Below are 19,734 nucleotides of genomic sequence, written 5' to 3'. Positions count from 1 at the left end.
CGCCCAACATACTCATCAGATACGGGTTTGGGCTGTTTTGGGCCTCGGTTTGGGCCATGCAAGGTATTTTGGTTCTTTGGGCCTTAGTGGGCCATCAGAAGTCAGATAATGTGTGCTAAGGAGATGTTCGGGCTTAGGGTAAAGCCCATTAGAGGATTTGGGACCAATTTGGCAAATTGGGCCATTAATGGGCCACTAGTGGGGTTGGAAAGCCTAACTAGTGTTAGGCTTTTGTTTTGGAATTGGGCCTAAGTTAGGATCATACTAGGCCAGGGTTAGAATGGTCATTTTACCCCATGCATGGATTAAGGATTATGGTTTGGGACCCAATTGCTAATTGGGTATATTATTTGGTAGAGGCAGCTTGGGAAGTTGGCGAGGCAGCAACAAAGGATTTCTTCAGGAAGCTTCTGTATTCCAGGTGAGTCTTCTCACCATATCAACGATTCTAAGGCACCAGGGTCGGCCCATTTCATGTTATGTGGTACACTAGCTGTAGTAGAGATATGTGGTATGATAGTTAGCTCTATGCTAAGTGGTATGCTAGTGATTATATGATACGTGTTATGCTAGTTGTCTTTGTAATACTTGCATGGAAGACCCCGGGGGGAGCCCGTGGAATTGGATGTAAGACCATGTGGGGTAGCCCATGACAGTCCTAGGTAAAGACCTGTGTGGTAGCCCATGGCATTGGATGTAAGACCATGTAGGGTAGCCCATGGCAGTCCTAGGTAAAGACCATGTGGGGTAACCCATGGCATTGGATGTAAGACCATGTGGGGTAGCCCATAGCAGTCCTAGGTAAAGACCATGTGGGGTAGCTTATGACATTCTTACAGGTTTTGTATGCATGGCTTATTTGTTATATGTAGCTTGTATAGCTAGTAGGAAAATGTGATACAGGTAGCTTTTATAGCAACATGATATGTGATATATGGTTGGTGTGCTCATTAAGCTTCGTGCTTACAAGTTTTGTTTACGGTTTCAGGTATCATTGTTTTGGAAAGGAAGGGCTCGGATTGATCGCAGTGCACATACCTATGATTTCCGCAATGAATGATTTTGGGATGAACTCTGATAAATGTTTTACTTAATGATGATTTGAATTGTTTAGAAACAATGGTATCGATGTTTTAGCTATATTAAAAATGGGATTTTTTACCCTTGATTTTTGGGTCATTACATCAATCCCATTGTTGTTCTTACATGGATCAGAACACAGAGAAAGTATTTCTTATTTCTCATGTGATTAATGAAGACAATGCTAATTATGCTTCTGCAATGTTCGTTGGTGAAGCCTTGGTATGATGGGAAGCAAAATTTGAAGCTTTCGATGAGTATAAACTGAAGAACTTATCCTAGGAGATGTCAAAACTCATTTGCTAGGAAAGTATTCTCCTCTAGACATTAGGAGAAGATTAGAGAAATAATTCCTTGAGCCCAAGCAGGAAGGAATGATTGTGTGTGAGTATGAGACTCAATTCAATCAGAGAGCACAGTTTGCTGCAAAGTATATCCCAACTGAAGACAATAAAATTTAGTTATTCATGGAAGGGTTACGGTATGAAATCCGTGATTTCGTGATCAATCGGGATATTCTATCATTTGATAAAGCTTTTGAGTATGCCCAAAAGCGCGAGCATGACTTGGAGATACGTGGTGCCACTCTTTCTATTTCAAAGCATCTACGCATTGATCGAACTGTTGCTATTCCTTCTATGCCACCACATCGATCTGTTCGATGTGATTCTAATTCAAGAGTGCATTTCGTGGTCGCGGTATATCATAATCTTTTTCTATTCAATCGCGATCATGTAGCATTTGTGGATAGAATCATCAGGACCAATGCAGAATAGAAAAGGAATCCGTAGTCTGTTATGGATGTAAAGAAACGGGTCACTTAAAGGCAGCCTGCGCAATGAAGAATGTTACTTGCTATGCATGTGGTGTTACTGGACACGAGAAACGTAACTGTCCTACTCTTACTAGCCAAATAGCAAGAAGTCAAGCTTTTGTTCAACAACCAAAGAATACTCGAACTAAAAAGGAGGAGGTGCCAAAAGCTAAAGGCCGTGCATTCCAGATTACCACAGAGGAGGAACGCGAGGACCCAATGTTGTGACGGGTACATTTCTTGTCAACTTTAGATCTGCTCACATGTTATTTTATTCTGGTGCCTCAAATTCTTTTGTGTCTCGTGAATTTGCGCATTCTTTTCAAATTGGTTGCTATGCACTAGCGCAACCATTTCACGTATATATTGTGGGAAGTATATCATTAGTTGCTGACAAAATCTATAGGGATTGTGTTATAGAAATTGAAGGCTATAATTTTCTTGCTAATCTGATTCCTATCTCCTTGCCTAACTTTGATACTATTCTCGGCATGGATTGGTTGTCAAAGAACCACACAAAACTCTTGTGCTACGAAAAGATGGTATGCATTCTTATCGAATGGAAGAATCCTCTTTATGTCTACGGTGAACAAAGACCTAATTGCTTAAAAATAATCTCTTTCCTAAGAGCTCGTAAATTTATATCGAAGGCGTCTTCTATCTATCTGGCCTATACCGTTGATATCTCAAAAAAGGAGAAGAAAATTGTAAATAATGTTCCCATTGTTAATGAATATCCTGATGTTTTCCATGATTGAAAGACACTAGGGTAATGTTCCTAGTTCAATTCCAGCCAAAAAACATAGATCTAAGGTATTGAATGACACTAGGGTAATGTTCCTAGTCCAATTTCATGTTTTTTGGTTGGAATTGGACTAGGAACATTACCCTAAATACCTTGGATCTATGTTTTCTCTATTATACTTGCAAACTTGATCTTTCCAAGGTATTACCCTAACTAGAATACAATCATTGATACTTGGGTAATTTAAACAAGTTAGAATACATACCTTTTTCATGTAGCTTGATTTCATGGAGCTTAAGAGCCTAGTGCCTCAAGTGTGACCCCTCAAATGGTTCACACAACATCAAGAACACTTGGAATAATATGAGAGTAAGGATACTTGTACAAATTTGGTTTTGCCCTCTTATGTACACATACTAGTCACACTACTTCCACTAGTGTCATTTCATGAACCATAGACCTCTTTATATAGTGTGGAGGATTAGGGTTACATTCATGTAAACCCTAATACCCAGGACCTTTCATTTCCATATGATCCATGGGTTAAACACTCCATGGACTATCCTTGAAAGCTTAGTCCAACCTAAATGAACTTGGCCCACCAACTATATATAAGAGTCCATATTTAATTATGTTCTTTTGATCACTAAATTAATTCTTGATCAATACTAGTTAAATAATATGATTTCATATTAATATATTACAACTTATAATATATTAATATACATCACTAGTATCCTTTTTTCTCATTTTGTCTATCCAATTGTTCCAATGCCATGCAACCCAAATAGACCATGCCAATCGGGTCAAATACATACGAATTATAGTTGTGGACTTAGACACTAATCCAACAGTCTCCTAATTGGATAAGCCTAAAACTATTATTGCGTATGACTTCAAAACCCGACTAGCAATCGTAGCTTTTGAAAGCTGTTGTCGAACTCTGAACAAATCAATGATGCGTCCATTAGATAAGGGATCATATATTCCCCTATTATAGATATCATATGGACTGAGACATGGATTATAATCATTCTCTTTGTCCATCTATTGTTTCCCGATTTCCGATTTATGATGACCGACTAATTGAACAAATCAAATCAGTCCTGGCTTGGCCAAACACTTCAGGGTGTCATCGCTAAATCATCGAGGGGCCCACAGATATCAACTTTATCCCTTTAAGGGTAAAAGTAATGGATAAACTTCGACTCATATGCTTGTTCTACTACTTGTTGAATTATACAAAAAGGCATGTTTTATAACATCGAGTTACCAATGCATTTTCATACAATCAATGTATAACCAACTCATAGGCAACAACTCATATCTCTAGGTTTGAAGAATATAAGATATTATCGTCTCATGATCACTCGTGATAAAATCCATGAAATGAGTCAAATGAGCATGGGTTAAATCCAATTCTCATAACTTATGAGCACTCATGAATGTTGTGGCAACTCTTGCTATGTCCACTACCTTGGACATCTACAAATCAGCTTCATGACAGTCCTGCCTTAACACCTACTTCCAACGTATTATCGACTGTGGATGGTTTGAATAACTTAGTCATTTAGGAAGAACTACCTAGTTATTCTGGAAGTCAAAACATGCAAAGTGAAACACAAGAATAATCGAATCCAATATGGTCTCAAAACTTATGAATATAAATAGAACAACTTTTATTTATCACCATATTGATTACACATTATTCGTTGTATACTGTTTCAAATTATCAACTTTATACTTGAATTAAAACAATAGTTGTCCCATGCTCCAAGCATGTACACTATGTTTTTTAAACACTAATCATGCCATACACCAAGTATGCACACTATGTTTGTCTATGATCTTTTACTTTGTGAAATAGATCGATTCAACATAGTTCCAATGATTCTCATTTCCCAGTCCCAAATCCTTACCGCAAATGCAAGAATTCCAAATTCCTACCATTTACTGAAATGTAACGATTTTAAACTTATATGCACCGATCCTCTTGTAATGACTATGCACAAAGTCACAAAGACTTGTCAACAGTCATTACAGAGTATTCCAATGGAGATCAACTCTATGGAAACAAAGTCTCATATTTAAAGTACATTGCTTTGAACATCCTCCTTGCATTAAGTTTTTCTAACCTTACACACATTGAATAACTTCCACCTATGCAAAACATTTCCATATTCCCAATTTGACTATCACTTCTGAACACGAGCTGCCTCTTTTTAGAATATGTCAATATCATCTTTCCAATTCTAGACTTTTCCCCCTTAATGCCCTGAGCATTTGGAAAATTTAGAAAGGATGAATATTATAGGACATGCAATCGATCCTATATCAGAAGCATATGGGACACGATTCATGATGTCTCACATAAAGGCATGATACTAGACCAGCCTTTTGCTACAATATTTTTTTGTTTCTATTTGCCAAGTTCTCATAATTCAGATTATGAAATGGGATGCCGTAATCATAATCGAATTTTAGAACACAAATAATGTAAAGCCATTCCAACATAAAATTCATATATATATATATATATATATATATATATATATATATATATATATATATATATGTATATATATATATATATCCAACATAAAATTCATATATATATATATATATATATATATATATATATATATATATATATATATATATATCCTTGACTAAAGATGATTAAAACCTCAATATAAGCTTTTAGAATTGAAATGAAGTATAATTTCCTCTCCCTTATTTATAGCAAAACAACTTTTTTCCAATTGAAACCTTTTGTTTTTCTGTAATTAACATTGCTAACTTCCAACACTTCTCATAATTATCATGTTCCCACTAACACGATAATTATTAGCATAACACTTATGCTCCTACTAGCTTTGACATGTACTCAGAAATCAGTTGGACTTCTAGAAATCAATACTTTATTGACTTTCTTACCAAAGTTCAGATTTCTGATATGAGATGCTTTGATAAAACTTTATCAAAATCATACATCTTTCCTTAGATAGCTCACATGTCTGTCTAAAAAATCTTATAACTATGAAAAGGGATGTTGTAATCATTTCCTCAATTGTTTAGACCTTTTCCATTTCTCATAAGTCCATGTTGGTTTTCCGGTTAACCACACACGCTCCACTAATGACTTTGAGAATGCAAATATCACAATTGCTATCTACTTAAAATCTACTTAGTGAAAGCGTTTCCTCACCATCATTTTCATGAATCGGAGAGAAATCATATGGCACTTAGATTTTATGGTGTATATGTTCCTTTCCATGTGAATTTTGTTAAAACCATAATCACAAGACAAGGTTAGTGACAACTCCAAATTCATATGGACTGAACTTGTGCAATCTTAACTTCTTGCCACCTAACAGCACAAGGGTCTGCCATTGCTTCCAAGTTGTTATGCAACCAATTGAGAACTCTCAGAACTCATATGCAAAACTAACTTTAACTAGAATGGGCACAGAAATAGAAATATGTCAACACGATAGGTTATAAACCTCAAGTCGTAAGCTAGTAAGACACTACAGGTTTTGTTCTTGATTAGTTCTTGAGACTTTAAACACCTTTAAGACTCCCACTGTCCTCTTGACATATAAGACTCTCTTGTCAAATATTCAAGAGATAGTGCAGATTCTTTATCAAGACAAACACTTCACACAATTGGCTTTAGTTGGTCTCTGTTTATTCCAAAACATCACAACTTACCAATTTAAAATGAACAAGAGTAGAATACATTTTACTCTTACATTTGACAAGTGTTAAAAACCTTCTTTAAGATATGTCACTCAAGTTAAAATCTTGGAGTAGGACTCTAAGAATTGTTTTGGAACGAAGTATGGCTCATCTTCTTGATTTAACCATTCCAACAATTCATGTCTCCTCTTCTTAGCCATAAGAATGCACTAAGATGACCTTAGAGGATGAATTGTGACTTGGTTTCTTAATCATTAAGATGATCATAAAACATGATATTAAAGTGCTCTCCCATCTTTACAGATTTGACAAACTTTTATCTTTCTGTCTAATGTGATTCTTCTCTTTCATTCTGCCATACATCGAAACTTTTCCAATGTTTCAGAATTATACTTAAACTTGTAGCTATAACCATATTTACTAAGCATTAGTAAATCATGACGAATAGTCTTATCGATCTTTGTGGTGGACTTGACCAGTGCACAAGAATGTGTACTCGATCCCTTTGTCCTTCACTTGAATCACATATAAATGTGAACAAGGAATTAGTCTTAATTTTCTAAAGGTGAAAATTCTCATTCATCATACTATACAACTTGTATGATTCCAAGTTTCGGTCCAATTGAAACTTGGGTGATGAGAATCTTTCTTTATTTGGTAAATTTAGACATTACCACAAATAAAAGAATCAAATTCATATTTCCATTATTGCTATCAATGGAATGATATAAATAACAATTTTTTTTTTCTCAAATGCCACTGTAAGGATATTTAAAATAAAATTAAAAACTTTTCTTTTATTTTAAAAATTGCGGAATAACTTATCCTTACAATGCAAATTCATATGAAATACTTGTTTTTATCTATTCCTAAGATATATATCATAACTCCTAAGTGACAACACAAAATTTTGATCACCGAACCATGCGATCGAAATCCATCTTCGCGATCAGAATCAGCATATACTTCCTTTAAACTTCCTCTCTTTTCATTAATTTTTAAAACATCAACATGTGACCCAGTCACATTATGTTATAAAAATCTCCAAATAGGAACTTAATAGAGTTAGACAGTGGACTTTACCTGAAGTAGAGTCAAACTTTTGAATTTACCATCCTTATGATCTTTCAGGTAAATTTGGCAGCTTTGCAACCAATGCCCCTTCCTTTGGCAATAGAAACATATGGACTCTTTGGTAATGGTACATGGGACTATCTCAGACTTAGCCTTTCTCTTTACCATTTGGTCAACCGAGTTGACTATGGCCAATCCCTTTCCATTGGGAAGAGAAAGCTTTTTCTGGATATCCAATGTTACCATTGTTAATGTCCATTGAAGGTTTGGGAAGTTGATCTTCTAATCAAAATTTCTTTACTAGTCTTCCATATCATTGTTTATTCAGGAACACCAAGCAAATAGATAAGATCATTAAGGGTCATGTCATAGTCTGTTACATAGTAGTCCTTAAAGAACCTACTATGTGTCTTAGGAAGTGGTTGAAGAACTTAGTCAACATCCAACTTCCTTAAGACTTTGACACCCAACTCTCCCGGCTTGTCAATATTTGACTTCATCTCCAAGATGTGAGCACATGTAGACCTTGCTTACTAATAGGGCTTGAGTGACTTTGAACTCTTCAAGAACTTGTGGGTTAGGGAGAATAATTGGAGGAGGTGGAGGGAGTGAAGAATGATTTCTAGGACATCATCTTCATTAGGAAAGCTTGTTCCAAGAGATTTGGGATGATCATAGATGTCTAAACCAAACATCTAATACGGGAGATATTCAAGTTAGTTGATTTAAGTCCTTAATATAACACCCAATATGATATATTAAGGCTAGGACCCAACGCAATACTTTTATATCTTGGAAAAGGGATGCCGTAATCCAAACTATAAAATATTTGAAGGTAGGCGAATGATGAATCTCCAATTTCCACCATGAAAAACGAAATAATTTATTAGGTTTTATTTGGACTTGAAACTCCCAGATATTTTGAGATTCATTGAACTTTTTAATGGCATGTTTCAATCTCAATTGTGCCGAGGATCACAAAACAAGGTGTTAATAACCATGAAAATATACTTGGTTCCCTTAATATTTACCCCTCAATCGATGTGCCGGTTAACCACATGCACTCCACCGATACTATGATAAATATTAAGTTACCCTTTGCTTACCTTGTTAAATCAAACTAGTGTGCCAGTTACCTACACGCGCTCCACTAACCAACTTAAGCAAAGTGCAAAGTGTAATTTCATGGGTTAGCACCAAATTCACATTTTCCTAAGTAACTAAGATTGGTAATTCATAAGTTTTTAGTTACTTAATATTTATCATTAATACTTTTAATGAATGGAGAATTCTAATCCTTGCCCTACCTATTTGGCTAACAACCCTCCACCAGTCAAGGAAGCGGTGGGTGAGAGTGGACACCCATTAAACTGCCATTTTATAGGCAATAACCTTATACCCCCCTTATAGATCGGCTTCGTGAATGAGGCCTACTAACAGTAAGACAAACTTTGTTCTTATACATACATACATACATACATACATACATACATACATATATATATATATATTTATATATATATATATATATATATATATATATATATTATTAACTTATAATAATATAAAGTATATGGGTTAAATTTTAACTTTTAAAATTCTAAGGGATTAACTTGGAATTAAATTATTCATGAGGTGAAACTTTCCAAATTCCAAAACTTGAGGGTAAGTTTTGAACTATTCAAAAACTTTTCAATTCTATAACATATGAGTTTAAAGTAGTTTTAATTAAAAAAATCTTCAAGTTCCATAACTTGAGGACAAGTTATGGAAGACTTTAAACCATTAAAAGAATGTGACTCTTCCTTATTCATAACTTATGGAAATCTTTATGAGTTTTATGAATCTTAAATGTGACTTTTCATATAACTTGAGGACAAGTTACAAAAACACATTTTAGAATCAACTCTTAGATTAACATGGATTGAAAACACATTATCACATAACTTTTCTATTAATCTAAGCAACTCATAAGAACAAGATAATTCAAATCAAAGTTTTTCATGTAATTAGCCTAATCCTTAAACTAATACAAAACATGAATCTATTGACAATTATATTTGAAATTGTATTAGCATGAACATTACCACATCAAAAACAAGTTTACAAGTTCAAAAATAGCTTAGGGTAATGTTCCTAGTTTAATTCCAGCCAAAAAACAAGAAAATATGCAAACTAGAAGATCAACTCGTTGAGTTCCCCAAGGAACTCGTCGAGTTCATGCCTTAAGACAAGAACTTAACGAGTTTTTGGCCAGAACTCATCGAGTTTTCCATTCTGGGCAGTTTTTGGTTTTGAAAAACAAGTTCGCATCAAGTATAAATGAAAACAAACCTTGGCTCTGATACCACTGATGGATTTTGAGAATTCTAACACTCTTATGGTGTACATGCAACCCCAAATACCTTGGATCTATGTTTTCTCTATTATACATGCAAACTTGATCTTTCAAAGGTATTAACCTAACTAGCATACAATCATTGATACTTGGGTAATATAAACAAGTTAGAAGACATACCTTTTTCATGTAGCTTGATTTCATGGAGCTTAAGAGCCTAGTGCCTCAAGTGTGACACCTCAAATGGTTCACACAACATCAAGAACACTTGGAATAATATGAGAATTAGGATTCTTGTACAAATTCGGTTTTGCCCTCTTGTGTACACACACTAGTCACACTAGTTCCACTAGTGTCATTTCATGAACCATAGACCTCTTTATATAGTGTGGAGGATTAGGGTTACATTCATGTAAACCTTAATACCCATGACCTTTCATTTCCATAGGATCCATGGGTTAAACACTCCATGGACTATCCATGAAAGCTTAGCCCAACCTAAATGAACTTGGCCCACCAACTATATATCAGAGTCCATATTTAATTAGTTTCTTTTGATCACTAAATTAATTCTAAATTAATTCTTGATCAATACTAATTAAATAATATGATTTCATATTAATATGTTAGAACTTATAATATATTAATATACATCACTAATATCCTTTTTCTCATTTTGTTTATCCAATTGTTCCGACGTCATGCAACCCAAATGGACCATGCCAATCGGGTCAAGTACATACCAGTTATAGTTGTGGACTTAGACACTAATCCAACAACATTATCTTTTTGGTACGAAATGCCAATTGTTTACTGACCACAAAACTCTCAAGTATATATTCAATCAACAAACTTTGAATATGAGACAACAACGAGCCATGGAGCTAATCAAAGACTATGATTGTCAAATCTTGTATCATCCCGAAAAAGCCAATGTAGTTGCCGATGCACTCAGCATAAAGATTTATCATAATAGTATGTGTTATATTATTACTCACACTACAGTAAAGTTCACTGTTCTTGACGAACTAGAGAAATGGCAAGTTGAGGCCTTAAATCCAGAAAATCTGAAGAAGGAAAGGATGGTACATTATGCTTATGTTTTACTTGATGATCCACGAGGATTGAAAGTATTTAAGAATCGCCTATGGATACCAAAGATTGGCGGATTAAGACAAAAGATTTTAGATGAAGATTATAAGTCTAAGCTGTCAATACATCCTGGTACAAGTAAAATGTTCTATGATGTACGGCCTGATTGTTGGTGGCTTGGATTAAAGAAAGAAATTGGAAGACGTGCGGGAATGTTTGACATGCTTACAAGTCAAAACAGAACACCAAAAGCCTTACGGAATTCTAGAAAGTCTTAGTTGTCACACCCTCGAACCGGACGACGAAAACGTCCGAGGGATCGTGTGCCTAGCAATCGAATTATCATCACAATAAATATACATGAATCATAACACGATCATTGCCAAACATTATATATTACAAACATCATTGTTCACATCAAGTACATTGTATAATACTACATATTTAGATCATAAATTGTACGAGAGTTAACATTTCACAAAAATAAGATTCCCAAAATACAATTGATGATTCTTCGGCTAAACAGTTACCTGAAAATACAAGTTATTTTGAAAACGGTCAACATATATAATGTTCGTGAGTTCATAAGCAAGTTTGATTTAAAAGACTTTGTATCGATAGTATAACCCAGAAAATCCGATATTTTCTGTAAAATTCGTTTACAACATGATGTGATAATCTAATATATGTGTGTATGTGTGATTTCAAAACATGTGTAAATGAATGAATCCTAAAAGTTTTCCTTGTCTTGTATTTGATGCATGTAAATGAAAGTAAATGATGGTAATTCCTGGAAAATTCGATATTTCCCGATCTATAATAGTATTGTAATATTTGTATTATCGTATGAATTGTCTTGTATCGCCACAGTATATGAATTTGATTTCCCCTGAAAAGTATAGATGGTACTGAATCTTATGTGAGTCGTTATAACGATGCCAGATAAATGACTAATTCGCCTGTCTTGGCATTTTTCCAAACGCCGGTTTTGATCAAGATTTTGTCACCCTAGACTGGCCGAATCTAACTGTAGCGAACAGCTCAGGTGTGGGGGGGGGGGAGTCACCCCCATATAGATCTATACACAAACTCTCTCTCTCTCTCTCTCTCTCTCTCTCTCTCTCTCCCCCTCCTGGAGACTCTGATTATAACTACAGGCAACGGCCAAACACTCAATGGTGTCGATCGATAATTCTCACTAGACCCCAATGATTTCCACATGAATATTTTTGTTGTTAAACGTAGTTTGATTTACTAAAACCTGATGATACTTGAATGTGAAAGACACAGCCCAACAAACATGAATAAGGACAGTTGTGGCCCATTAAACACGTAAGTAATTTCAAGGCTTGGTGGCATGCAAACGGGCACATTGAAGCCCATTAAGCATACAATGAATCTCTCTGGGCAAAATTAACATGCAAATGAGCCACTAAGGCCCGATAACATGTAAAAATTAATTTAGACCCATTGAGGATGTCATTGTGTTACTGAGGCCCACTAGACATGAACTGATTATATTGGACCCAATAAAAATGCAAATGGATCACAAAGACATTACAAGTACCAGGCCCAATATTGGTACCATTGCTATATATTTGTATATTTGATGTGGTATAGTGTTTTATATGAAGCATTTACGTATGATATTAAGATACTCAATGTTTGATCTATAACGATATTATTAGTTTATAAAATACACCATTTTTAAATCCTTATAAAAACTTATATTTTTGGTCCAATGGTTTCATAATTGACAGGTTTGTCTCAAAATATTTATTTCACCATTTGAAACCTTGATTTGTAAGAATTTACATTGTCAGCACTTATTTGTAAAAAAATTTCACTTTTGGCCCAACTCTCGTGAATTTTACATTTTTGGCCCAAAATCCAAAAACTTTGCATTTTTAGTCCCAATTTAGAAATAAATGTTATTTTCAGCCTTAAATTTGGTTTATTTACATTTATAGCTCAAACTTTGATGAAATGACATTTTAACCCCAAAACTCATATTTTTTCGCAAATTTGGGCCCAAAACCGTAAGGCCCAAATATTAAGTCCATTAGGCTAAAATTTACTTTTGGCCCTTTGAAAAGTATGGTTATCATAAAAACCCATTTTATACAAGTATGACTTGTTTGATCCTTATAAAAATCGAAAATGTCACTTTTTCCCTTATCTTTGTTTTCTTGACCAATATGACCCTCAACAAGATTTTTGCTTTAAATTTTCATATATTAAACATGTAAATACTTTAAATTGATAATAATGATGCATAAGGTGTCTTAGTTCATGGTTTATCACTCGTTGTTGCTTAAGATGTCGAGATGTGTTAAGATCTAACACATTTTTACAAGATAAACCAAGAAATCACACATATCAAGCATATAACACATAGATCTACACATTTTACTTGTATTCTCCCACAAAATTCATGTAAAATCTGAAAACAAGGGCTATGAACTCACATTGCTTAGTTGTTCACCGTTTGAAGAAGAAGTGGAATAGCAAGCTTTCTTGAGTAGATCTTGAACTTAGGGGGGTTTTTTAAGAGTATGATCATAAACAATGTTTAGAAGGAGTGATCTAGATTAATAATGAAGTTATTTAGCTTCGATGTGTGATGACTTACCCAAGATTGGTGATCTTTGGTGAAGATCTTCTTGAAACACTTAGAGATCTCGAAAATCTGGATGGCAGGAAGGAGTGTTGTTGAGAGATTTTAGAGTGTTTGAAAGTGAAGTTTGTGTGTGTGTGTGTGTTTGATGTTCATGGCCGAAAGATAAAGAGAGAAAAGGTGAGGGGATTTTGCATGGAAACATGGGAATTATCAAGATGCATGTTGTGTAATGCCTTAATATCCCCTAAATAAAAGTGATGTGTCATGGTTTGGGTAATTAGCCATTAAATCTCTTTTTTTTATATTGGGCCGAGAGGAAGAAGGAAAAAGGAGAAATAAGGAGTGGTTTCGGCTTTGAATGCTTGATTTCGATATTATGGCCCAAATGAAAAGTTCTCGGCCCATTAAAATAAAAGGAATGGAGTTTATGACTCATTAGGGCAATTTAATTCATTTGTGGCCTAGTAAGGCCCATTAGGGTTAGAATGAATCATTCTAGGCCGAAATTTCCCAAAATGTTATAGGTTTATGTATTGGGCCCATTCAGAATCCAAATAGGGTTTCTAAGCCCAAGATAGTCCGATTGGATGTTTAATGGTCCATTAGGCCCAATAAAGAAACCCTAGTCCAGAATAAGCTTGAACCTGAGTTTTTAGGGTTTTCTACTCATTATTGACTGTTTAGATACTTTGTATAGATTTTTGAACTTCACTTGTGAATTTTGTATTATGATTGTTGTCATAGAATGAACATAGTGCACGGTATCCAGTTAGGGTTACAAGTATTATTATAGATGATGTTTACATGATCACATAATTTCCTGGCTAAAAATGCCAGTTGACATTAGTGTTCCCATGTGGAAATGGGAAGAGCTTTCCATGGATTTTATTATCAAATTGCCAAAGACTGCTAGACAGAATGATAACATTTGAGTAATTATCGATCGACTGACTAAGAGTGCACATTTTCTCGCCATGCGTGAAACGGCTCCAATGGAGAAATACGAACAAGTATACTTAGATGAAATTGTTGCGAGACATGGTGTACCACTAAAGATTATATTTAATCGTGATACTTGTTTCACTTCCCACTTTTGGGTGAGTATGCAACGTGAATTAGGATCTCGAGTTGCTCTCAGCACAACTTATCATCCCCAGACAAATGGTCCGATGGAGAGAAAAATCCAGACAATAGAAGATATGATTTGTGCATGTGTCTTGGAGTTCGCTGGTAAATGGGATAATTACTTACCGCTTGTCGAATTTTCATACAATAGCAGTTACCACAATTAAATCAAAATGCCACCATATGAAGCACTATATGGACGTAGATGCCGTACTCCATTATGTTGGCGTCAAGTAGGACAGAAAATCCTTGGAGGCCCCGAAATGATTCAAGAAACCACTGATAAGATTCAAATTGTTCGAGAAAGAATGAAAGCGGCCCAGGATCAAGAAAAGTCCTATGCAGAAAAGAGGAGACGACCCATAGAATTCTAGGTGGGTGAGTTTGTAATGCTGAAGGTATCCCCATGGAAAGGCATTATGTGATTTAGGAAGAAAGGAAAACTAAGTCCTAGATTTGTTGGTCCTTTCAAAATCATACAGAGAATTGGTAAACAAGCATACCGCTTGGAACTGCCTTAAGATTTAGCAGGTATTCATGATGTGTTTCATGTGAGTTATCTATGTTAACGCTTGAGCATATATGATGAAATGGTCCCATTATCGGAGGTGAATCTAGATAATAAGTTAAGATATGTAGAAGAGCCCGAAGAGATCGTAAATGAAAGAACAACAAAGCTACGTAATAAAGAAGTGGAGTTTGTGCTGGTCAAGTGGAAACACCATCGAGCCCAAATTATACTTGGGAAAATAAGAATGATATAGGAGCGAAATATCCCCATTTGTTTTAATCGTTGAGATTTTGGGGACAAAATCCTCAAAAGGAGGAGGTATTTGTAACACACCCGTTCAATTATCGTGTTTTGTAGTTTAAAAATAAATAATATTATGAAATATTATATGATACTGAGCGTTGAGCTCTAATAGATAGTTTTTACTAGAAATGAAGTAAACTTTGTTTATAATCACTCGGAAAATATTGGAAGTCTTATGAGATTCCAATCAAAAGTCAAATATTGAAATTTAATAAAAATATAAAATTTGAAAAAAGTAAAATTTCATTATTGAAAGTTGTAGATAATTTCGTTAGAAACATTTAGGCGAAAACTTCATCGAAATCCGAGTTATAACAAATAAGTTATGACCAATCGAAGATCCGCGACAAAACCGACAAACACTTTTTAGCATAAAAATTGAGTTTTGGATAAACTACTATTTAGCCTTAGTAATCTAAATGAAAGTTGTAGTATTCGTTAAACCGAGAACTTTCATAAAAAGAACGTCAAAGTCTGACTCCGTATGAGGAAGTAATGATTTTTCTATGTTTCGGTATAGTAGTAGACAGCTAAAAAACTCGAAATATAGATTGAGTGATTTTTAGCCGACACAACCTAAACAAGAATCAAAGGTCTCGTCAATAGTAGTATAACGGTAAAAAGACAGACGAAAACGGGCATCAGATGAAGAAGTTATGAGTTTTTAACGAATTTTCCTTTCCCGATCTTTTAAAAATAATAATATTAAAAATAAATTCAAAATTAGCCGATGGAGTCTAAACAAAAGTTGTAGAGAAAATGTACCTACGCGTGCATATAAAGATAGTCGAAAACGGAGCTAGTATGCGAAAGTTATGGATTTTTGAAGTTCAGGCCAAAAAATCCAAGAAATCACAAGAACCGAGAAATTTCGCATGGCCAGGGTTTGGCCATGTCGCCGTTGCTCAAGTGTGTCCGACTTGATGAGTCATTCGAAGCAGCTACCGATGTGTGTCCGACGTGTGTCGCTGAACCTCGCACCCGAAGGCGCAGCCCAGTCCGAGACTGCCACGTGCCCAAGCCTTCGCATCCGACGCTTGGCACCCCCTCGCATGCGACATGTGTTCTTCTCCTTCCTTCGAAACCAACCTCTCGCACCCTATATAAGGGAGGGTGCGAACCCTCCTAGTTTTGGTTAAATTTTTTCTTACTTTTACACCTTACACCCTATTTCAAGCCACTTTTAATCCCCTGAAGCCCTGGGAACATACCAAATCGTTGATTGATATGGAAAGTTTGTCACATGATTCACATATGCCCTTGTTGTTCCTCTTTGATTTTCCCATATTGATCTATATATATGACATAACATTATATTTTACCTATTATTGAACTCACTAAGCGTCACCGCTTACCCCTCTCAGTGTTTAACAATTGCAGGTAATAGGCATCCAGTATAGTCATATACTATTGGGAGATTTAGAATAGTTTATACTATTACTTTTGTATTTGAGTTTAAGTATGTATAAAATTATAATCCTGGGTAGTTTTTTAATAAATTAAAACTTAGTTGTTTTGTATCTAGTCTTGTGTAATAAGACCATCAATGTAAAATATAATATGTTTATGAATATGCATGTAGCATGTTTTGGAGTAACAATGTGTCGAGTATGAAATGGTTCTTTAATATATATATATATATATATATATATATATATATATATATATATATATATATATATATATATATATATAGGTAAAACAACAAATGAGAGCCATTAAAGTTTAAGAGTTATAAGAACCAATTATTTTTAAGTTGTAATTAATAGGCATTTCATATATACTAATATTTTGATTTTTTTTTATTTTTGATAAATGTCCAAAAAGCAATAAAGATATTTTGGGCAATATCACTTCCTCTTTCTAACATAACCATCACCACACCATTCTTTCACATGACTCTAAACATATCTTCATCTTTGCTTCTTCCTTCATCAGATAACATCCACCATTTCTGCCGCCCTTACCACCGACAACTTTGCTCCGGTGACTTACCACCGTCGTCTCCTATGTCGATAGCACCACCGCCACCACCAACTCCTCTATCGATTTCTATTACCGCCATAAATCACCACATCCTTCTCCAACCCTCGGTAAATATCCATGTCTACATCAGATCTTACTAGATCCACATTAGAAATCACCATATCTACATCAGATTTGACTAAATCTACATCTTATATGACTAGATCTATATCAGATCTCCAGTTAAACATCCATCGTTGACTATATGGCCTTCTATTCGAGATTCCGACATCACCACTGAACCTCTGACATGTACCACGTCAATATGCGTCATCGCCATCGTATCTTCACTACCCCTCCATATCTGCTTCGCCTCCATAATTTTGTTTCGTTTCGTTGTTCATGCTCGTGATTCTAGATCTGATTTCCTTCAAATCTAGTTTAAAACCTTCATATTTTATTTCCTTCTGGTTCTCCATGTCTAAATCCTCTGAAGATTTTTTTTGTTTATTTAGATTTTGTTCTCTGTTTTCAAGCATGTTCACAACTGAAATTCTAGTTGCCACAAGATCTCAAGAAATCTAACAAAGCTCCGACAAGATTGAGACCGGATCTGAGACCGTCATCAACCGCCACCATTTTTGTTGCTTCACTGCTCTATTAAACACTGTCAAATATTCTCCATCTTTTTATCTCTAATCTCTGGTGAAACACATCAAGTATGTCGGTATTTGTTTACTTTTTTTTTCTTCATGTTAAGCTGTGAATTTAATGTTCTAATCTCTTATTTGTTGTTTACTTTTGTTAAACATAGTTTTTTCTACTATTAAGTTGTTAATCCACGTTTATTTTGTTATTTTTATGATGTGTGCATCAAATTTTTATTCACACTTTATGTTTTATTGTTGTTAAACTGTGAATTGAATTTAGAATGTGTATTATTATGTTAGTGTTTTCTAAAATAACATGAATTTTGATTTTTTTTAAAGCTTAGAATTGTTGTGTTTTTAATGTTTCAATTATTGTTTAGTTCTATTTAAGTTAGTTACTGTGAATGCATGAATTAATATGTTTTTATGTTATGAATACTATGAATGAAAGTCCTAATTGATTATTAGTTGTGAATGGAATTCTGAGATGCTCTATTAAATTGTGAATTTGTGTGGTGCACAAAATGTATCCGATGAAATGTTTCAACACAATCAATTATGTGTTAAGATGTAAACATTGTGAATGAGAAACCTAAATTTGTTTTATTAAACTGTGAATTAAAGTTTTGAAATATAACGTTTAAGTTTAGAATTCGGCCGTGAATGTTTATTTTTTGTATAAAACTTTGAAATTATCATATTAAGCTATGAATTTTATATATTAAATTATTATTTGACTATATAAAGCTATGAATTGACCGTAGTAAATTGTGAATTGATTTTAATAAGTTGTGAATTAACTGTATTAAGCTGTAATTTTTTTTTATTAATTTTTTTTCTTCTAAAATATGAGATAAAAGAAACTTTATACACATATATGATTTAATCTACTTTTAGATAAAGCGTATAAAATTTAAATTATGATTATTTGTGTAAATAATTTTTGAAAGAAGCAATAGCATATAGATCCGAAGGTATATACATCTAAGTTTTAAGTTGCGGAAAACTACAATAATATCCTTACATATTGAACTCATAATCGATTTAGTCATTATATATGTTTTTTATTCAATTAAGTTCCAAAAACCGGTAACCCACCATTTTACCCGGTCAACAGGTCATCCAACTTTCAAAAAATTTATTTTTGGTCCAAATTTCGAATCTTATTACAAATTTGGTCCAAAATTTACACTTGTGGACTAGATTTTAAATTTTATTACAAATTTGGTCAAAAATTAACCTTTTGGACCAAATTTTAGATTTTTTTTCTATGTTCATCCTAAATTTAGTTTGCTTTACAACTTTTTTTCTCAAAAAAAAATTTCTATTATGTTTTTTCTTTATAAAATCATATTTATAAAAAAATAACATATTTTCACATAAAAATCTTACTTTATACATACATATATATATATATATATATATATATATATATATATATATATATATATATACAAAACATTTTTGTATACAAAATATCTATTTATAAAAATAGGTATTTATTAAGTATTTAATAAATGTAAAATCTTTATGATTCCAATGAAATTATATATATATATATATATATATATATATATATATATATATATATATATATATATATATATATATATATAGCTAAGACAATATATAACCAATAAGTATTGTGTTATTGTATAATTCGTTCTCAAACAATAAATAGATAAGGATATATAGGTGAATTATCATAATAATCA

General features: G+C 33.8%; 1 protein-coding gene across 1 annotated transcript; it reads left to right on the top strand.

Annotated features, from left to right (window-relative positions):
- Positions 1-10,613: 10,613 nt before the first annotated feature.
- Positions 10,614-11,123, top strand: LOC145061469 (uncharacterized). The gene has a single exon (XM_079008949.1). The coding sequence runs from the start codon at positions 10,614-10,616 to the stop codon at positions 11,121-11,123; it is 510 nt and encodes a 169-aa protein (XP_078865075.1).
- The last annotated feature ends 8,611 nt before the right edge of the window (positions 11,124-19,734 follow it).

Source organism: Lactuca serriola, chromosome 1 (genome assembly GCF_051521515.1).
Source record: "Lactuca serriola cultivar US96UC23 chromosome 1, Lser_US96UC23_V15, whole genome shotgun sequence".
NCBI lineage: Eukaryota > Viridiplantae > Streptophyta > Magnoliopsida > Asterales > Asteraceae > Lactuca > Lactuca serriola.
This window is presented reverse-complemented; position numbering and strand designations above follow the sequence as displayed.

Bases quoted from the DNA above. Each gene is read 5' to 3' on its own strand.
- LOC145061469 (XM_079008949.1), top strand. From the start codon at position 10,614: ATGAGACAACAACGAGCCATGGAGCTAATCAAAGACTATGATTGTCAA.